The 22,018-nt window shown below is 43.8% G+C and overlaps 1 protein-coding gene across 5 annotated transcripts in view; it reads left to right on the top strand.

Annotated features, from left to right (window-relative positions):
* The window catches only part of CUL1 (cullin 1), a 100,949-nt gene extending 80,146 nt beyond the window's left edge, over nt 1-20,803 (top strand). For 4 of the 5 annotated variants that reach the window (XM_036328428.1, XM_036328430.1, XM_036328427.1 and 1 more), the window contains 13 exons: nt 6,483-6,590; nt 6,667-6,773; nt 9,137-9,185; nt 9,776-9,907; nt 11,315-11,432; nt 12,581-12,657; nt 13,023-13,154; nt 15,308-15,400; nt 18,106-18,153; nt 18,233-18,315; nt 18,814-18,919; nt 19,338-19,451; nt 20,278-20,803. In XM_036328428.1, coding sequence (XP_036184321.1) covers nt 6,483-6,590; nt 6,667-6,773; nt 9,137-9,185; nt 9,776-9,907; nt 11,315-11,432; nt 12,581-12,657; nt 13,023-13,154; nt 15,308-15,400; nt 18,106-18,153; nt 18,233-18,315; nt 18,814-18,919; nt 19,338-19,451; nt 20,278-20,358 — 1,248 coding nt within the window. In that variant the 3' untranslated portion in view covers nt 20,359-20,803. Of the gene's footprint in view, nt 1-6,482; nt 6,591-6,666; nt 6,774-9,136; nt 9,186-9,775; nt 9,908-11,314; nt 11,433-12,580; nt 12,658-13,022; nt 13,155-15,291; nt 15,401-18,105; nt 18,154-18,232; nt 18,316-18,813; nt 18,920-19,337; nt 19,452-20,277 lie in introns of those variants that run through there. The other variant, XR_004970931.1, reaches the window with a different exon arrangement.
* Nucleotides 20,804-22,018: the final 1,215 nt, after the last annotated feature.

The raw sequence follows: 22,018 nt of genomic DNA, 5'->3' as shown, positions 1-22,018 counted from the left end.
TTATTTTCTGTCTTGCCATGGAGTGGAGAATGATCATTTTCTCGAGAAGAAAAAGCACACAGGTGTCCATTTTTAGTCTAGGATAATCAGGCTATGAAAAGATTCATTGTTTCATATTTACATTCAGGATAAACTCTTTTTTTCTTTCGTCTGTAGGGAAGACTTTAATCCTTTCACAAGTAAGCCCATTATGGGAGCTGCTGCTTGTCCAAATCTGACTTTATACCCACATCAGACTAAATTTCGGGTTAATCTTTGCCATATATTTTTAATTTCTGAGTTGGCCCCTACTTGGCTCAAGACCAGAGACAGCCCCTGACCTGGTGTCTCACCAGCAGCACCTGTTGAGATAAGCAGCCTCCCTCTTACCTCCTGTGTGCACTGCACCTCTTCCTGAGCTCACTTCTGAAACATCATTCTTTTTTTAAAAAATATATATTTTATTGATTTTTTACAGAGAGGAAGGGAGAGGGATAGAGAGTTAGAAACATCGATGAAGGAGAAACATCGATTGGCTGCCTCCTGCACATCTCCTTACTGGGGATGTGCCCACAACCAAGGTACATGCCCTTGACTGGAATCGAACCTGGTACCCTTGAGTCCGCAGGCCGATGCTCTATCCACTGAGCCAAACCGGTTAGGGCAGTCATCATTCTTCCTCTTAAAGAAGTCACAGTTTTTCCTGGCAAGTCTAACTTAGTTCCACTTTCAGCTCTAGCCGGTTTGGCTCAGTGGATAGAGCATTAGCCTGCAGACTGAAGCGTCCCGGGTTCAATTCTGGCCAGGGGCACATGCACATCTTGGCAGGCTCAGTCCCCAGTAAGTAGAGGGTGTACAGGAGGCAGCCAATCGATGATTCTCTCTCATCATTGATTTTTGTATCTTTATTTCCCTCTCCCTTCCTCTCGGAAATCAATTTTTTTAAAAAAAGTTTAGTGTTTTCACCTCTGATCTCTCAGTGCTTGGTCAACTTAGAGCTCAGCACGTATAGAGTTAATACTAAAGGGCGAAGTCTGTGTGAGCTGTGAGCGAGAACGCAGGGGATAACCAGGGTGGGATGGGGGCAAGGGTGGAAATAAAAGCCCAGAGTTCCATGACTGAGACCAGGAATTTGTAGAGGTTTATCAGAATCCACAGGTAATAATCAGTGTAAAGATTTATTAATTATAGTCTGAGACTAAGTAAAAAGTAGCCCATGGACAGAGGATAAAAGGATGAGAATAGAAAGTGCTGGGAAAATTGTTAGGTTTTTGTCTTGGCATTTTAAACTTTAAATCATTCTCAGTCAGAAAAACAGCTGATTTCTGCGGATGGAAAGAGGTTGGATGATGGAGTAGAAAGACTCATAAGAAAATGGGAGAATATTGTACAGTGGAACCTCGTTTCTCGAACTTACTTCATTCCACATGGCTGTTCGAAAGCTGAATCATTTTTTCCCTGTTGCAAATAATGTAAATTGAATTAACCCATTCCAGACCCCCAAATGATTCCATTTTAACCTTTCTTATATACAGTACACATCTAATGTACTGTTTAACCTATAAATAAGCACTTTAAAAACAAAAAGGACATGAAATTTAAATGAAAGTTTAATAAAGAAAGGAGGAAATGTACAGTATAAATGAAAAATTAATATTATTCACAGCACAATATCCCGAGGTTTTAACAGCGGTAAACTGACTCATGCTCCGTTGTTGCCTGAGAGCCTTGTGACACCATAGAGCTCTCAGCATGAAAGGTTGTCAGGCTGAGAAGTGAATTGTTTGAGATGGGAGACGTTCAAGAATCGAGGTTTGACTGTATTAGTATTTGAGCCCTCTCATCTGCCAGTTTGGTGTGGGGTTTTTTCTATTAGTTAATATCAAAGTCAATTAATTTTATTCCCTATTGCATACAGGCTGGCAATGGGGGAACGGCTCAGAAACACACTGAGTGATGGGGAAAGCCAACCTAGGTTAAAATTTCCACAGGTCATTGTCAAAGTGTGTAATGTGTATGCCTGCGGATTGTTACCCGTTTTCTCTGCAGTTGATGGTTTGTGGTTGTTCTTTCTCTGAAATTCTGCTCTGTTTTGTACGAAGATAATGTTACTCCAAAGACCAAGTGCTAGTGCTTATGGGGAAAAGTCTTGTGCCACCCCCAAAGAAGTGCATGGTGTATTTTTGTTAATCAGTGAGATTTCATTTTTTCCCTTTTCCTCCTCAAAGTAAAGTGGCCTCAAGGGAAGGCCATCAGCATTGAGCGAGGCCCATGTCCTGCGGTGCTCTGTGATGGTGACTGGCCGTCCTCAAGGACTGTCTTCAGCTCCTTTGTAACGGAGCTTTGTTCAGTCCTGACTGGACAGGAGGCGTGGTACCTCAGGTGGCTCTGGGCGACAGCAGGTTTCCAAGGAATGGTCAGATCTGTCATTGGAGAGCGCCACCTTACAGGCCTGCAATGCGGAGGGTGACCCCTCAAGCCTGTTGCACCTTGACATACCTCTTCTGGCTGAGTGAGGATATTATTTAGGGTTCCCAGTGATCCGCCGAGTCTGCTCTGAGACCTGCCAGCTCTTGGGGGACCAGGCCCACAGACCTCTTCGAGTGCCATGTGCACTTCGTTGTCTAAAATAGCATCAGATAGGTGAGTTCTGTGAGGCTTCATCCTTTTAGTGAGAGTGTGTGGAATAAAAGGTAATGATTCCATAATGCTTAGGTTTCTGATTTAGTGTCATAAGAGAGTTGGTGGGTGTCACTACCCTAGGCTTACCCATAGCAGGTGTCAGTGGAGTGGACAGGGTCTTGGCAAGAGAGGCTGCCCTTAGCCCACGACTCACGGTGTGGTTGGTGTTCAGTGGAGTTTAGGTCTGGTATGTAACAGGGTGGCCTAACCTATCTTGGAAGTTCAGAGAGTTTCCCTGAGAAAATACTCAAAATCAATAGAAGAGTTAGAGCTAATAAGACAAGGGCAGGTGGGGAGGGGGGCCTACACAGCAAAGACACTGCATGGTAAACACCACCCATTCTAAGAACCAAGAGGTCTGGGCTGACAGGAGGGGAAGTGGTACCTTAGAGCCATATTGATGGTACCTTCTGGATCTTGAGTCCAGAGGAAACCAGGGGAGGGAATAAGCATGAAACTGACAAGATCAGGTTCTGTTTATCTTTTTTCTTTCTCCTCCCCCCCCCCCCCCCGAAACAGAGGGGAAGGGAGAGAGAAAGACATTAATTTGTTGTTCCACTTATTTATGTATTCATTGGCTGATTTTTGTATGTGCCTTGACCAGGGATTGAACCTGAAACCTTGGGGTCCAGGCCGATTTCTGTTTCTAAAACTCAGTATTGTGTAGAAATGCACTGACAGGATGAAAGTGGCTGTGAGTATGCCAGTTAGGTTGGTAGGTAGTTGAGATGGAGAATGATACGGGTAGTGTGGTGAGGTGGAGGGAAGAGAGGGTTAGCAAGAAAGACTTTGTAATGGACGGGTTTTGTGTTTGTTCATTATTGAAGCTGGGTGAGGAGCACAGGGGGTGCATTTTCTATTCTTTGTCATTGTGAACATATTGGAATTTTTTCCCACACTGTGCAGTTGAAAGAAAAGAAATGGAAGCAGAGCATTTGAGATCTCTCTTCCCAGTGTACTAGTATGTTGTCAGTTTGACTCAAATAAACTATTATAAAATTTCAAAAACAAAAAAAAGGAAAGGGAAAGTGGAGAGAGAGCAATTCAGGAGAGGTTCAGGAGCTGGGAGACAAGAGGCTCTCTCCCCGCCCCCAGGATAGGGGTGTGAGCTCAGTGGGGAGTTGAACAGGCTCCCTCAGGGACGCCCCTGAGTGGTGTCAGGTTTCTTACATGGAGAGCTCTGTATACTGAATACAGAGTGGTCATGAGCAAATGGTCACTGCTCCCTTCACTTTTTAAACATTGAAAGTCCTCATTTCCTTGACAACGCATTTGATCCAACCGATGTTCCCTCCCGCTCCCATATAACCAAGCAGTGGTGCCCTCTGAAACACCTGAAGATCCTCGTCTACCTCAAGATAGTCAATCGCCCTCTGAATGCCTTTTCTCTAAGGGGCACTGCTGACTGCCCTTCCTTAAAATCCTCTCCTCTGTGTTATTCCAGTGTGTGCCCGCCTCCATCTGCCCTTGTCAGGTTCCTAAGTGCCTGTTGTCTGGATCTCAAGTGCTGAATTCAGATTCCCAAGGCTCAGTGCTGCCGCACACTCTTCCCCTAGTAGTTTCCATTCAAACTCTGACTTCTCACCAGCCAGACTCCTGGCTGCATCTCCTCCTGTATTAGAAGGAATCTTGAAATTGGAGTCTGCAGACATCTATGCCCTTGGGGAAGATATTTTGAGGATTTATATTTTTCTAAATCCTGAATCTAAGAAAAATTGATCAAGAAAACAAAGGAAAGCAGCATAATTCTCCTGCCAGTATAATAGTCAACACAGATATTCCTGGTTCAGAGGACTCCATTGATGACAGTCCAAGGCTAGGGTAGGGGCACCGGTGTGTACAATGGAAGTTGAAGGTCATGAGGGCCCAGGACTGGAGCATGTGCTAGAAAGCCATTCAGCCTTGTGGGTGATGCTAAGTTAGAGATGTGAGTGGCCCTTTCTGTGGCTAAGGGTGAGTCATTCTTGCAAATAAAATAAATATTAATATGTTGATGTACATAATATACTTTCTATAAATCCTGTGAGATCGTGGGAGAAGTAGCAAGTTTTGGAAGCAAAGCAAGTCCTTAGATTGGTGATTTCGATGTTCAGTTTTTGTAATGTGTTGACCTTGACCTTGAAGGAGGCGACAGCTCGTGCCCTCTAACTGGGTTTTGTGTGACCTTGAATGTTATCTTATTCTAATACTCCCCAATAATGCTAGTATTTGGATACTTGCTATAGGATAAAGTTCTTTGTAAATAACAAAAAATGCAAAAAGTAAAATATGTGAATGTTGTAAAATAAATAGACATTAACTCAGAAAGCGATCTAAAATCTGAATTGGCAAAAGCATTAGTAATTTCAAAGCAAAACCAAAAGTGAGTCCAGCAGGCACTATTTTCAGGTTAAAGAAACATGGAGTGCAATGTGTGCCCACCAGGAGGTGTTTTGGGAGGTGCTCTGTGAATGGAGGATGTTTTTCCATGTCTGGAATAGTTGTCATCAAACAAGAGTAAGATGAGCACATGGGGTAGTTAATGCTGCTGCTTTATAAGATAGACAACGTTTAAGTAGTAAATACATGTGGTAGTAGCTTCCAATACCTCACATGATTTTTGTGTATGCAATTATTTTGTGTATGTTCCCTTTTAATATGTTCTCTTCTCAAACGTCTGTATCAGGTAGAGGCCACTGTTCATATTGAGATTAATCTTGTCACAATACATTTGTTCATAGTAACAGTGAACCTTGCATTTTTATTGTAATAGAAAACCTCTGAAACTCTTACTGTAAGTTTATCACAGAACAGGGATTTGCTCTTAATGTTTATTTATTACTATTGAAAAACAAGTAAATAAAGCATTACAAAAATGCAGAATAGTTAACATTTGGGGAATTCTGGTTTCTCATTCCTGAATTCTCAAGTTTAATATCTGTCAGGAAATTGAAAACCAGTTAAGCTCCCTGCCCCTCAGGCCTCTCCTGCCCAGGCTCAGCCTCAGCACCAGCCTCTCCTGTCCTCCAACTTGTCCCCCACGTGTCTCCCAGCAGAGCCCTGGAGGAGATGCTGATTTGGGAGTTGGGCTCCCTGGGTTCCAGCCTGATTCTGCCACCAGTTAATGCCTTGACCAGATGCTTCACCGTGACTTAGTTTCTTCATCTGTAAAATGGGGATATAGATAGGACCAACCTCACTGGGTGACTGTGACCGTCCCTCAGCATCAGCTGCTCTGTTCTTGTCATCACTTGGGCCTGTCTACTTTCCTTCTGCATCGCTCCAGAATCCCGTGTCTGACCTTTCCGTTCTGTTTCCAGTATAATGTTTCTCTGTCTATAGACCCCAACTGCCTGCCTGTCTCCCAGGCTCTGGTCTTTCTCCTCCTAGTTCCCTTGATTAGTCCATGGAGTCTTCTGTTTGGTCAGTGAGCAAGTCAGCCCTCACTGCCAGGTCCGGCCCCCACCCTGAACCCTGCATTCCTCAGCACCGCCTGCCAGCTGACTTCTCAGTAACTGGCCGATTGCTCTCTCCAGCCCAGAGTCCAGAATGTGAACTGTTAACAACAAAAAGTGGCAAGCAAAGCTATCCCTTTGATAATGTTGTTTTCTGTGATCCCTTTGACTTTTCAAATAATTTTAAAAATCACTGTTTTTCATACAAGCTTGAAATGAATATTTAATTTCAGATGTGGGGAGTATATTTTACTACATCCATAAAGAAAATGCCCTATGTGTCTTGATAATGGAACCAAAACTATTTCTTGATCTTACGCATTAACATTGAAGAAGTATATCAATTTAATCCCCAGTGACCATCTTTTGTTTGTTTCCCTACACAAGGATCCCAAAATGTACGTGCAGACAGTACTGGATGTTCATAAAAAGTACAACGCCCTGGTCATGTCAGCATTCAATAACGACGCAGGCTTCGTGGCCGCCCTGGACAAGGTGGGTGTGTCAGCACGTGGCTTTCCATGGAGGAGGCGACAACGTGGCCCTCTAACTGGGTTTTGTGTGATCGCAGGCTTGTGGGCGCTTCATAAACAACAACGCTGTCACCAAGATGGCTCAGTCGTCCAGTAAGTCCCCCGAGTTGCTGGCTCGATACTGTGACTCCTTATTGAAGAAGAGGTACAGTGACTCCTGTTTTTCTTAACAAACCTCTTAAAGTCTCGACTTTCATTGAGGCATTAAAATTTGTATCACATTTGACATGCAGGAAATTGTAATTTTTCTATCTCGAGAAAATACTTTAAAGCTAATAATCTTTGTCTCCTAAAGGAAACTCCATGCTGTTTGTTACATGCCCAGGTCATTTTTTTTCTTATATAACTAATGTCTTGAAAACTTGCAGGCTGCATGGCCCATTTGGTTAGTCACACTGGCTGTGGCAAGGGTGGCAGTGACAGTACGAAGTAGCCGTTTCTCTTCCATCTGCTGGTTGTTTCTTTTCTACTAGTCGAGCTATTTCCAGTTGAGAACTTGTGGCTGCAGCCTCTCCTGCACACACCCCCCCCCCAACCCCACCCCCCCAACCCCCCCGGCTGCTTTCAAAGCAGAAGGTGCTCCATGTACTGTGGCACTTTGGTTCCTGTGAACTTTTATCTTTACATAGTGAGTTTGTCCTATAGTGGTTCCATATTCTTTATATTTTAACCGTCTTCTTTCTCAACCAGTACTTATGCTATTGAAGTATGTATTAAGAGCCAGAGGCAGCATAATCTACTGTGATTCTCTCCTAGGTTGTGTTTTTTGAAGTTCTCACTAACTTCATGTTTCTGGTGTAGTTTTCCTCAGCTTCTTCCACTTGAATGGCTTCTTGTTTTACAGTTCCAGTCATCACAGCAACAAACGTTGCATAGCTTGCATAACCCCGTTATGAAAAAGACCAAGGCCAAAACCGGTTTGGCTCAGTGGATAGAGCGTCGGCCTGCAGACTGAAAGGTCCCAGGTTCGATTCCGGTCAAGGGCATATACCTGGGTTGCGGGCACATCCCCAGTGGGAGGTGTGCAGGAGGCAGCTGATCGATGTTTCTCTCTCATCGATGTTTCTAACTCTCTATCTCTCTCCCTTCCTCTCTGTAAAAAATCAATAAAATATATTTTAAAAAGAAAAAGACCAAGAATACCTCCACATACCTAGAAAAAGACAGCAAACCAAACTCACTTAGAGTTGTGGAATCTGGAGTAAAATCTTAGCAAACTAAATTTATCTGTGAACTGAAAAACAATTCTCTAGGACATAGTGTAGCTTTCTTGGAATGTAAGGATGGCTCAGCAGTAGCAAATCTGGCGTAATTCACTGTATGAACAACTGTGTCTTCCAGTGGGCATGGGAAGTGTTTGATAAGGTTAATCACGATCTCTGACTTCATCAGAAAGACACATGCCATGGCCAGTGAGATTGAGTAGGTGGTGTTTTCTCCTAATCATTGCACAGCTCATGTATAACTTACAAACTCTAGTCAGATCCTCTGGGGTATTCATTTCAGGACTGAAAACGGACTTTAAGTTAGAATGCCTCTTCGGCTTGACTTCATATTTTAGGTACATAATATTAAAATTTTCAATATTTTTAATATGGAGGTACCCTGATAGGACCTCATTTTGTTTATTGGGCAGAGTATACTGTCTTTTAAATCTGTTGTCTTTTGATGAATAGCTCTTACCAACTCTCTTGATTTCTGCATTGAGGCCACTAAAGCAGACAGAATGGCAGAGGGTTCCATTAATGAGCATGTGCTGCTGCATGGAGTCGAGTAGGTGCTAAGTTAAGCGGCTACAGGACAGAGAAGCAGCCCTGACCCGTGGGTTTGGAGAGCAGGGTGGGTTCTGAGCTGACGGCTGTCTGGAAACAGCTCTTCAGCACCTTGTTGGTGGCCGGGCCATCTTCTATGATTTGTGGCGGCGTATTTAGAAAGGTCTCTTGTAGTAAAACCTTAACATCTTCACTAACTCGGAAATCACCTTGTGATGAATATTTCTTGGTAGAATACAATGAATAAATCAGTTATTAAAGGACAGCCATCCGTTTTGTAGGCGTAACTACAAACAGAAGATAACACTTTAATAGTAGTTTAAACTCTTTCATTATTAGGTCATTAAAAGGAAACTACGTCTTTTTTTCTTTTAAGTTAAAGCATGTTGTAGAGGCAATTAGAAAAGTATTTCCTTATATTTAAATGGATTATATTACAGGAAAACTTGATTCAGAATGTTTCATTAACTTTTTAATTTCTTTTGTTGATTTTCATCCTGGATATTCTACATAGTTGTTTCACAATCTGTCTTTCCATGATAGAGTTGCAGTGTAAGGTTGTTACCAAACGGCCATAGTAGGAAATGGTGACTTCCCCCTTAATGGACCAGTCTGAAGGAAGCTGATTATTTCAGTGTTCAAACCACATTCTGGTTTAATAGTTTGGCTAAGTGGCGCTTGTTGATGAAATGTTTGCTGATTTGTTCTAAAACATTGCCTTTTCCTTAAATTTCAGTTCCAAGAACCCAGAAGAAGCAGAACTAGAAGATACACTCAATCAAGTGGTAAGATGCTTAATAGTCATACTCATTTTAGTGGCCATTCATCTGACAGTTGTTTTAAGGTTATATAAGGGCACTTGAAATATGAAAAATAATGGAATCATTTACTTTATTTTGAATCTGTGGTTTGCTCCTTAAATTTGAGTCATTAATCCTTTTTAAATTTTATTTTATATTTTTATTGATTTCAGAGAGGAAAGGAGAGGGAAAGAGAGATAGAAACATCAGTAATGAGAGAATCATCGATAGGCTGCCTCCTGCACGCACACCCCCTACTGGGGATCGAGCCCACAACTTGGGCATGTGTCCTTGATTGGAATCAAACCTGGGACCCTTCAGTCCGCAGGCTGATGCTCTATCCACTGATCCAAACCAGCCAGGGCTGCGGCATTAATTTTAACATTTGTACATTCCACATAGTACTAAGTCCAGACCAAACCAATGTTATTTAATTATGTTGTCTATGAGTATATTTAAAGACTATGGGGCAGCATTATTTTGCCGTGATACCAAGCCAGATAAGGTACATGTGTTGGCCCTGACACGCATCAGACTGGGAGGCCCTCAGTGTGCTCTTTCTATGGCTTTGCCAGATGGTTGTCTTCAAGTACATAGAGGACAAGGATGTGTTCCAGAAGTTCTATGCGAAGATGCTGGCCAAAAGACTCGTGCACCAGAACAGTGCGAGTGATGATGCCGAAGCGAGCATGATCTCCAAATTAAAGGTAAAGTTCGTCTTTTCCTGAAACAATCTCTTTCTTAAGCCATTACTAAAGTTTGTAGTTTCCCCAGAAATATTATTATTAGTTGGGCAAAGCAATTCATCAGTGTATAACGAGGAGTTTGTATAGGGTGAGCTCTGCTGAAAACCTGCCAGAATCACATAACAAGTCTAGGTCCTCCCTCAGACCTGCCCACTCTTGGGGCCTTCTTTTTTATATATATAATATATTTTTATTGATTTCAGAGAAAGGAAGGTGAGAGGGAGAGAGAGAGAGAAACATCAATAATGAGAGAGAATCATCGATCGGCTGCCTCCTGCACGTCCCACACGGAATGGAGTCGGCAACCCGGGCATGTGTCCTGATGAGAATCAAACCGTGATCTCCTGGTTCATAGGTTGACGCTCAACCACTGAGCCATGCCAGCTGGGCTCTTAGGGCCTTCTGTTCCTGCCTGGCCTGACTGCTCTGCCCACCACCTGAGCGCAAGCACCGGCCCATCAGGATTGCACAGCATGGCGTGCCCGCACACACTGCTGTTGGCTTTGGATGATTGGGTGTTTGGCTTTGCTCTGGGTTTGGTTGTATCTGCAGGACAGAAAGTCATTTTACTTTGCTATTGAGAAGTTTTTTCTTTCTTCCCAGCCTCTGCATGTAGCCTGCATTTGTTTCCAGGCTTTCTGGCCTGTCAGGTGTTGTTATGTCTTAGAGCTATTTCACTTTGACCTGCAATTATAATTATGTGGGTGTCTCACTTTGCGTGGGCCTCATTAAAAAATACCATAACTGGGTAGCTTAAACAACAGAAATTTATTTCTCACAATGATGGAAGCTGGGAAGTTGGGGCCGGCTAAGGTTGTTTCTGGTGAGGGCTCTCTTCATGGCTTGCTGATGGTCACCTTCTTACCATGTCCTCACATGGCAGAGAGAGTAAACTTGCTGGTGCCTTCCTAGAATGGCTATTCCCTCGTGGAAGTTCATCCATGTGGCCACATCTAAACTTCACGATCTCCCTGTGGCCCACCTCCAGGCACAATCACGTTGGGGGTTGGGGCTTCAACATAGGAATTTGGGGGACATAGTTCATTCCATACCAGCGGTTAAGCAACATAGACAAATTATGTCACCTGTGTGTTCTGCCAAAGAGTCACAAATTCTTGACCTTAGATGCTCAAGTGATAGTTATCCTGTGTATAATGACTTAACTGTTCCGTTTATACCTCTGTTATTTAATGGTATATTAATCAAACCAGTGCATATTTATACCGTGAAATGTAGTTAACTGGCACAAGCTTTAGTAGTAATTTAACAATGAAGCATGTGTCATGTACTGTGATTGCTCTCAGATTCCCTTGTGTACGTTTATATTTCTATAGAAGTTAATAAGACCATTATCTGGGTCTATTTCAGCAAGCATGTGGGTTTGAGTATACCTCTAAACTTCAGCGGATGTTCCAGGACATTGGCGTGAGCAAAGATTTAAACGAACAGTTCAAAAAGCACCTGACAAATTCAGAGCCACTGGACCGTGAGTATCTGCATGTTCACAAGCTCCTTTTACAGGCAGTGTTCTGAGCAAAGTCGTGCCCTTTATAGCAAATGAGAGAGATGGCAGTTGTCAAGTAAGGGTGGTGGATCCTATCAAAAATCCAAGCATAGACAAACAAGGAGTTCCTCCCAGATGCTCTGTTCTACTCCTGATTCTTGTGCGACATTAGCGATGACAGCCATGGAAGCGTGCTGGCCTCTCCCAGGGGCCTATACTGAGCATGGCTTGCAAGGAGTTTGGGCAGCTGAGTTGGTGGCTACATCCAGGTCCTCAGCCGAGAACTCTTCGATTTGCTGGCATGGCCCCCCTACCACAGGTACCTGCCAGCTCAGGACTATTTTTATGATTTTTATGATTATTTTTAGTCCTCACCCAAGTACATGTTTTTATTGATTTGAGAGAAAGAAAGAGAAACATCGCTCAGTTGCCACCCATGCACGTCCCAATCAGGGGTCGACCCTGCAGTCTGGGCATGTGCCCCGACTGAGAACAAACCTATAACCTTTCAGTGTTTGGGACAATGCTCCAACCAACTGACCTGTACCAGCCAGGGCTAATTATTTTTTTAATCTTAGTTCGGATCCATTCTAAAAAATTTTTTTTCTTCGTATAAGAAACTGATTTGGTCATATAGATAACAAAGTCCAACTAAAATAGAGCAGGTGGCTTCAGGTGGGCATTGGGAGCTAGGACAGGCTGGGCTTGTAAGTGTAGCTTATACTGACGTCATCAGTCATTTTGTCTTTCTGAAAACGGGGGGTTCTCCCAAAGTGAAGGAACTATTCCATTGCTGACTTGACAGCTGAGCAGTGGCCTGGTGGCAGCTGTTTGTGTGCTGCATGGCTGTGTGCGTTCGGGTGTCCATCTGTGCCTCGACGACAGCAGATGAAGGAAGCAGGCCTCTGATGTCCTGATTCCGAGTTAGGCGTGAAACAAAAAAACTCTTCAGAGGAAAAGAATTTCTGGCTTTCCCACCTTTTGCTGATTTTAATTGAATAAATAATTTAATTGAAATTAAATTCTGAGTTTTATATTGAAGCAGGATTTTGATTGACTGTGTTTTAATAAAGAGTGTTTTCCATTTTCTAAGACTAATGAGTTGTCTCCCTGATTCCCACCCGCCCCAGTGGACTTCAGTATTCAGGTGCTGAGCTCTGGCTCGTGGCCCTTCCAGCAGTCCTGCACGTTCGCCTTGCCGTCAGAGGTGAGTGTGCCCTCTCTTCCGTTCACTGCTGAGGGCAGGTGCGCCTGTGAAGGCCTTCCTGCTGGGCCACGTGCCACGCAGTCCTGTGGCTGCCTCTGTTCCACTCAGAAGAGTGCCTGCCTTCCCTCCCGCACATGGGACCTAGTGAGGGCTGTGACGAACATCATGACTGGTCCCACCTGTCTAAAGTAGAAACCTCTTTTGATTGTACCTTCAAATGTTTAGTTTCCTCTGCTTTGCAAGAGTCCAACGCATGGCATTTGTATTTTACTTTGATGTAAGCACTGACTTTGTAAACTCGGAATAGTGTTTATCTGAAAAACATGATGAGATGTGTATTCACATAATGCTGTCCCTTCCTCCAGCTGGAACGTAGCTACCAGCGATTCACTGCTTTCTACGCTAGTCGTCATAGCGGCAGGAAGTTGACATGGTTGTACCAACTCTCCAAAGGAGAACTGGTCACAAACTGCTTCAAGAACAGATACACTTTGCAGGTAGGTCACCTTCTTATTTTGAAATGTTTTTTAAGTCTAAATGAAGATAAGACAAATTGTAGAAATCAGAATCCAGTGATTTATGCTAGAGTTAAGCTTCTGGGAAAATAGAATAGAGGTTAAGGAAACAGTGTGGATCTTAGAAGTCAGAGGAGCTGAGTTCTCTTTCTGGCTAAGGGACAAGTTACTTACTGATGATGCTGAGTCTCACCTGTTTTCTGTTCCATAAAATGAGGATGTAAGTGCTTCTGCTTCAGAAAATTAAATGAAATAATGTATCAATAATTGTTTGGTACAGCTCCTGCCTGCCACACATCAAGTGTTCAGGTGGTAGCTTAATAAGCTGGAGTTTTCTGTATTTAATTGTGATAATAGTTTCCTTCTTAAAAAAATACATTTTTATTAATTTCAGAGAGAGAAACATCAATGATGAGAGAGAATTATTGATCCCCTGCCTCCTGCACATCCCCTACTGGGGATCAAGCCCACAACCCAGGCATGTGTTCTGACCAGAATCAAACTGTGGCTTCCTGGTTTGTGGGTCAACGCTCAACCACTGAGCCACACTGGCTGGTCAGTTCGTTTCCTTTGACAAAGGGGTTTCACATCAATAATAACTGTCGGTGCTTATGACAGCACTGAGTGCTGAGTAATAATGACCTCCAGTTTTGGTCTTTTCCCTCAAAGAGTCCAGGTTCTTTCTACTTGAACTTTAGTGCAGGGTGGGCCTCACAACTAAGAGCTTTGCTTACCCTCTGAGAATGTCTCACCCTCATAGGTCAGTTTTTACGTGTTAAGAAACTTACGAATGCATATTGCAGGCTCACACTCTGCTCAGTAAACTCTCAGTAATCCACTCTGATAAAATAGCTAAAATGTATACCATCTGCTACACTAGGTCCAGAGGTCTCGATCAACTTGAATGTAACGTACTATACAACTGAAATTTTGTTTTCTTTATCCCCAAATACACATGGAAGAACTCGTGAGTTCATACTTTAGTCCCTAAAGTGTCAATGCCCTTTCTTTGACCAGGTGGACACTCAGCAAGGGATATGATGTTGGCCATGACACTGTGGCACAGGGGAGCTTGAGATTTGGCAGTAACCCTGCTCTTCACTGCCCTTGTATTTTTATTTAAGATACAATTTTTCTTTATTCTTGTATTCTTTAGACAGTTTTTATATCGGCTTTGTTGAGATAATTTACATACAATGTAAGGAACTCATTATGCCCGGGCCAGTGTGGCTCAGTTGTTTGCGTGTCATCCCATGCACCAAAAGATCTCCAGTTCAATTCCCAATCAAGGCACATGCTTGGGTTATGGGCTCCATCCCCAGTATGGGGTGTGCAGAAGGCAGCTAATCAATGTTCCATTCTCTCCAATATCAATTTTTTTAAAAAGGCACCCATTGTAAGTGTACAGTTTGAGTTATGACAGATGTATGCACCAGCGGAACCACCACCACACTCCTCCCGTGGCTTATTCCCTGGTTGGCAGCAGTCAGTCTCCCGAAGCATCTTTGTCTTCCCGAGGCTCTGACCCAGGCCTGCACTTCAGTGACCAAGGCTTGTTGCTCTGGATCATGGGAGAGAAGGGTGAAGGGATCCCATGGGAAACGCTGAGGCTCTGGCAGGAGAAGAGCCTCGGCAGGCTGTCATTCACTGCTGTGCTTCAGGTAGCAGAACCTATCACGTGGTTGCCAGAAAGCTACCTCAGAGTGCCGTGATTTGCCTTAAACCACGTCAGACTTTACACAGCAAAGTACTTAGGATTGAAAAATCACATGTAATTCAATATGTTCTGTGTCAGTAATGTACCAAAAAATAATTTTCCTTGGCGTTTGTGCAAAAACAAATTTGAAGAGTGATGCTTAATGTTTCTGTATATACCAGATGGGTGAATATGTGTTTATCTGTATAAATGAGTGTGGGCACTTGTGTGTATTTACATGGACAAAACACTTTAGGAGAAAATTCAAAATCATTATAATGTTTGAAAAGGGGTGAAATGATGTCTTTCAGGAACACGTTACATTATAGTGCAATTGCACACACTGTCTTAAGTGCTTCAAATTTAGGCGGTGTGTTTGTGGGGTGTTTTCCATGTATTTAAATTTGCCTCTCTTTCTTTTATGTGGGGGACCTCAAAGGCATCTACATTCCAGATGGCGATCCTGCTTCAATACAACACGGAAGATGCTTACGCGGTGCAGCAGCTGACGGACAGCACTCAAATCAAAATGGTATTCTTCCCTTTCTCCCCCAACTTAGTCTTGTAGACATTGTGGGGAAGGTATGCATGGCTGTCTTCAATTTGAAATAGATATTTGCCTACAAATATGCTCTTATTCCAGGGTTTTAATACACTTTTTTAAAGTTTAATTTTAAAAAAATTTTATAAGTTTATTTTGACTCAAGTCAAATTGACTCAAAAATAATAAGCTAGGGAGCAAGATCTCAAATGCTTGGGGAAATAATAGTTGTTTTTTGTTGTTGTTGTTTTTAAATATATATTTTATTGATTTTTTTTTTTTTTTTTTTTTTTTTACAGAAAGGAAGGGAGAGGGATAGAGAGTTAGAAACATCGATGAGAGAGAAACATTGATCAGCTGCCTCCTGCACACTCCCTACTGGGTATGTGCCCACAACCAATTCCAGTACATGCCCTTGACCTGAATTGAACCTGGGACCCTTGAGTCCACAGACCAACGCCCTGTCCACTGAGCCAAACCGGTCAGGGCGAGAATAATAGTTTTGCAGCTTCTTTTATGCATTCGAAATTAAGGAAGGGACCAGATTGGAGAAAGGGAGGTGGAAATTGGATTACAAGATAGTCAACAAGATTATGTGCTCTCTTCTGGATTAATACCCCCTTCCAAGGGTATCACTCTGGCAACTCAAAGGTGTGTTAACCTAGATGCACAAGAACAGTGGGCAGGGCTGTCTTAAAACCTTGCACTAAAGTTACAGGCCTGGAGGTGACTACCACCATGCCCTGACCAGTTAGGGATTTATGATCAGACCACCTTGTGAGGTTACTTTCCATAGAACCTCTGTTAAACTTAGTGTAACATAAACACGCACATAAATACATGACATAAATAAAACATTATATATTTAATAATAAATAAATAGCCCTAACTGGTTTGGCTCAGTGGATAGAATGTCAGCCTGCGGACTGAAAGGTCCCAGGTTCGATTCCAGTCAAAGGCATGTACCTTGGTTGCGGGCACATCCCCAGTAGGGGGTGTGCAGGAGGCAGCTGATCGATGTTTCTCTCCCATCGATGTTTCTAACTCTCTATCCTTCTCCCTTCCTCTCTGTAAAAAATCAATAAAATATATATTTCTAAAAAATATATAAAAATAAATAAGAACAATATATATACAGTCATCATCCACAACGGCAAGTGGTTGGGCTTCTCCCTTTTTTTATTTGTACGCCCTTTCCCCCCTTCCTCTTCCCTGACTGCTGTGTAGAATTTCTAGTACATTGTTGGATGGAAGTGGCATCCTTGTCTTGTTCCTGATCTTGGGGGAAAGTGTTAGCAGGTTCATTATTAAGTACAGTATTAGTTGTGGGCTTTTCTTACATGCCCTTCATTAGATTGCAGGAGTTCCCTTCTGTTCGTAGTTTGTTCAGTGTTTTTATCGTGAAAGAGTGTCAGATTTTGTTAAAATGCTTTTCCTGCTCTGGTGAGATAACTGTCTTGTGTTGAACCACTGTTCATTCTTGGAATAAATACCACATGGTGATGGCATATAGTACCTTTTATATTCTTCTGGGTTTGGTGTACTGGAATTTTCTTGCAGATTTTTGGCATCCATATTCATAAGGTGTGTTGGTTTGTCATTTTCTTGCTACATTTTTGTCTGGCCTCGTACAATGGGAATTAGGCTTCCAACATGGTCCAAAATACATCTTGAAATTCTAATGACAAAATGAGTTTGCTCCTTTCCACTTAAGAGTCTTTTCTCATTTCTCCTTACATCAGAAGGAGCCTGAAGCCAGAGTGGAAGGTAGGTTGCCCCCTGTCTTGGGAGGGCCTGTGCCCTGGTACCTGCTTTCAGGCTGACACATCCTTTGGGTGACTCTATGCCAGGGTCTCGGCTAATGTTTAGTGGTGGAGCTGCCTCCCTGCGGGGGTGTGGCTGCTCTCCTCCCGCCCACGGTGGACTCATTGCTCAGTCAGATTTAGCTCATGATGTGAACCTGTTACGCCTGCTTGACATGGCGGCCGTGTTCCAGTCCTGCTCTGGGATTCCAGGCAGGTGACTGGCCTAGAGGCCTGTCACTTTGACAGCTTAGCCCCATGCCCTCTGACCAGATGGTGCCCAGGAAGGTGAGGGCAGGCCCTTTCTGTTCATGCTTGGTGGGAAGGGGTAGGTGTGTAGGAATCTGAGTCACAGTGCAGGTCGGCTGGCCTGCGTCTTATTTCAGGGGATCATGAAGCTCTGAAGCTAAGGATGAAGTGCCCAACCAACCACTGTTCACCGTCGAGATGGCGGCCCAGGGGCTACACGTGCTTAGAGGCTAGTGGACAGCAGGTTGCCACCCTGTGTCCGAGGACAGAGTGTTTCCCGCCCTGCTGGAATGCTCTGGTGTTTCTTCAGGCATCAGTGTCCAAGAGGAGCTGCTGTGTATTTAAGTGGACAGGTTCCTGTTGAGTTAATTAAGAAATCAATTGTGCGTGGTCTCTGGTAGTTAAGTGTAACAGAATCATCAGTTTTCATCATTGGGTCATCAAGGCTAAAAAGGTGTTGATGCCACTTTTAGACGCAGGTGCTGGGGGACATAGTGGATTTAGGGAACCTCCAAAAGCACCATCTCTCTCTCTTTTCCTTCTGAGTATATTTGTCAGTTTAGGTGACTCGTGTATGTATGGCTTTTATTGCAAAGAAAAATGTATTTTCTCTTTAAGTTATTACCCCTTTCTCTCTAATTGCAGGACATTTTGGCACAAGTCCTACAGATTTTATTGAAGTCGAAGTTGTTGGTATGTTTGTGCACTTTTTAATGTTAAGCTAGAAAAAGCCTTTTTCTGAGATTATGTAGTAACAGCTATTTTCTTGTAGGTCTTGGAAGATGAAAATGCAAATGTTGATGAAGTGGAATTGAAGCCAGATACCTTAATAAAATTATATCTTGGTTATAAAAAGTAAGGAAATCTGATTAGATGGTCCTAGACCATAGCCTAGTCCCCTGACCCCAGCACATTAACTGTTGTCACTACAAATGGGGGTTTAGGGGCGGGGAGTGAGCTCAGTGAGGCTAGATGGGCAGGGGTGGGAGTTTGATGGCATTTGATAATTCCAGGTGTTTCTCCCTTTAACTCTTGTTTTGGTTTTCATTTGGCAAATAAGCCTCCTTAAAGAGCTCATTTAGAAGTGTGGACCTTTGTGTCCAAGTGTCCTGATTTTATTTCTCCTGACACAGTTGGGAGAACAGTAAAGGAACTGAATACCTGGTGTACAGGTGTCCCGTGACCAGTGGTAGAACCGCTTGGTATTTGGTTGAGGGCTTGTTTGCAGAGCTCAGGGTGGGAGCTGCCAGGTTACCTCTCAGCCCCTGTCTGGGGAGCAGTTGGAAAGAGACAGGAACCTGGACTGCCTGCCTTTTCAAATAATAGTGATTGTTTCCTTGATTTTCTTGACAGTAAGAAATTAAGGGTTAACATCAATGTGCCAATGAAAACCGAACAGAAGCAGGAACAAGAAACTACACACAAAAATATTGAAGAGGACCGGAAACTGCTGATCCAGGTGACTGCTGCACGCACCTGGGCGGTGTCTCTCCGGGGGAGGGGCTTCGTCCAGTCTGCTTGGCTGTGGCTTGTCGGTAGCTTCAGGGTGATAAATGCTTCTGGGTGGGGTCGATGAAATACCAGCAAATAAATGTGGTTTGAATAGGAGGGAAGGAGACTGTTTAATGGAGGGGTTAGGCAGCTTCTGTGGCTTAAAGACTGAATTTCCTCATTTGTTAAATGCTTTTATAGTTGGATGAAGTTGTTATAATTGCTCATAAGACCAAACGTAGGCAGACATAGTCCCTGCCAGCTCACCTGCCGTGTTTGCTCCCTGTTAGGCCGGGTCCATCCCATCCCCAGACACAGCCTCGGGGGCTGCCTTGCTTGTCCTTCATTCTGAGGCTAAGTTGTCATTTCCCTGCTCTGTTCTGCAGGCAGCGATTGTGAGGATCATGAAGATGCGGAAGGTCCTGAAGCATCAGCAGCTGCTTGGGGAGGTGCTCACTCAGCTGTCCTCACGGTTCAAGCCACGGGTCCCGGTCATCAAGGTACAGGAATTGCATAGCAGAGGCAGTTGGTTTAGAAAAGATGGAACTAAGAGCAGGTCATTGAGTGTTTCCTAAAGAAGAAACTTGGTTACTCATATGCAAGTTTCTACAAAAGAAAATGGGCTTAATTTTTAAGCTTCCATTGGAATGCAGAGAGAAGTCAGACGTAAATGCTCGGCTAGCTGGTTGTACCACCACCATCAGCTCAAGTGAAGCAGTGACCAGCCCGCCAGAGCCCCATAGGCTCAACCATACACACTGCTAACACCAGCACTGAGCTCTCTAGAATGGAGTTCCCGCTGTCCTGTGTCCCCATCATGTTAGGGAGACTCGGTCTCTGGTGTAGCATATATCAGTGTGTGTTCATCTCTGTTGCTATGTGGGGACTCCTCTGTGAGCACCATTCAGCTCATTTCTGGCTGGGTTGTTTAAAATAGAAAGGACAGCCAGTGCAGATAGCGCAGTTGACAGGCGACTCCCGACAGCCAGGGGGGCCCAGGATGGGTCCTGGGGTTGCATTTAGAGCCAGTTTGTTCAGGGCATCCCATGACTTTGTTCCCTGCTGGTGCAAAGGGTGATTGTGGCCCAACTGGCTTCTGTAGCACCTGACCCAGTTCAGGTATGGGCATGCGTGGCTTCCGGGCTGACGCTGAGGGGACTCCATTCAGGAAGGCAAGGGCTTGGCTACACTGGAGGGATATATGAGGTGACTGTGCTCCCTGCTGAGCTCTCAGAGGTGGGGGATCCATGGTGAGGGTGCCTGTCACTATTCTGCTAATAAGTGTGTTTTTCTCCACTACCTCTTCCTTTTTCAAATAACACCCAGAAATGCATTGACATTCTGATCGAGAAAGAATATTTGGAGCGAGTTGATGGTGAAAAGGACACCTACAGTTACTTGGCTTAACCCTTGTAGAGGGTCTGACTGTGCCACCGCGGCCAATGTTCCTGGTGGGCAGGATGACGACCAGTTCCTAGCAGCCGCCTGCACCACTGGCCTCCCTTTTTAAACTGAGACCAAGACTCCCAGCAGCCGGTCTCAGATGTACATCAGAACTGCTCAGGATCGATACATTTCAAGTCTGTAAATATGGACACCGACGCCATTTAACCTAATTTAAGAACAGAGGGGAATGAACCGTCATGCTGAGGGCTGCATGCTACTGCATCTAGATCAATACATCGGCTACGTGCTAACAGCTGCCTCTGTCTCGGCAGCACTGAGTGTCGGCCACACTTTGAGAGGAGTCTGAATGGACCCGCGTGTAATCTGCTCTGAAAACCATTTGTATAGTGTGTTTCATTTTTTAATGTGTGAAATAAAGAAAATTAAAGGATTTCTGTACAAGTTGCATTTGGTTTTGTTTTCAGTTTTACTATTTCCTACATGTAAGTGAGAGATATGATTGTGAAAATTTACATCCCCAGTGATACAGGCTGCATTCTCTAGATCAGTGATGGCGAACCTTTTGAGCTTGGCGTGTCAGCATTTTGAAAAACCCTAACTTAACTCTGGTGCTGTGTCATATATAGAAATTTTTTTATATTTGCAACCATAGTAAAACAAAGACTTATCTTTTTGATATTTTACAAAGAAAAATCAACCAAAAAAGTGATTTCACATGTCACCTCTGACACGCATGTCATAGGTTCGCCATCACTGCTCTAGAGCTTAGCATTTTAAGCCCTCAAGACTTCTTGTAACTTTTTTTCAAACATGGATGCTCATTTCTGTGACTTCTGGTGACGTGAATGTGGCCTATGAGATTCAGTGACATGTTGATTCCATCTGCCACTTGTAAGGATGAAGGGATTAATCCTTTGACCACCTGACCTGGGAAACAGGTGGGGAAACTGAGAAGCGGGAACTTGTCACAGTGAGTAGACGAGCTGGGAGTGAGTGAGTGATGTACGACCAGTGAACAAGTGTCAGACTTGGAGGTGCAATACAGCCCGGTGGCTCCTTCATTCTGGTTCGATCCAGTTGTTTAAATATAAGAAGCCATGGTTCTAGATGAACTCAGGCTGCTCCTGGGGAAATTCCCAAGATCCCAGCAAGAGGGGCATGAGTACTCTCTGTCCCTGACTGAGGAGCCCCTGACAGCAGGACCAGAGACCAGCTGGCAAGCTACAGCTCTTTCTGGCATCTGCTGGTAAGTTGGCATGTTCTCAGCTGTGTCCCCCGGAGATCAGCTCCCAGCATTGGGAGCCTCGGTTCCAGCCTGCGCATCCTCTTAACTCTGTTCTTTGTCCACAGTCAATCCCACGGTTGACTTGTCCCACCATTCGCGTCCTAACCAGAGGACAGAAAAAAATGGAAGTGGTAGCAAGACCTCCTGGGAAGGTATGGCTCTGCTGCTCGGCTTCTGTAGGTTTGTTTTCTTCCGAAACCTCACAGGCTTCTTAAGGATGTGAAGACTTGAACACACTTCCCAAAGTAGACCTATAATGGAGTTGGTTATAAACGTACAAGGCATAGCCAAAGGAGTATGCAAAAGGTAGGTTCTTAAGAGTTTCTTAGAATAATCTGGCACATTCAGATTAGTTTTAAAAGTTAAAGATCAAAA

Source organism: Myotis myotis, unplaced genomic scaffold, assembly GCF_014108235.1.
Source record: "Myotis myotis isolate mMyoMyo1 unplaced genomic scaffold, mMyoMyo1.p scaffold_m19_p_11, whole genome shotgun sequence".
In the NCBI taxonomy this organism is placed as follows: domain Eukaryota; kingdom Metazoa; phylum Chordata; class Mammalia; order Chiroptera; family Vespertilionidae; genus Myotis; species Myotis myotis.
This window is presented reverse-complemented; position numbering and strand designations above follow the sequence as displayed.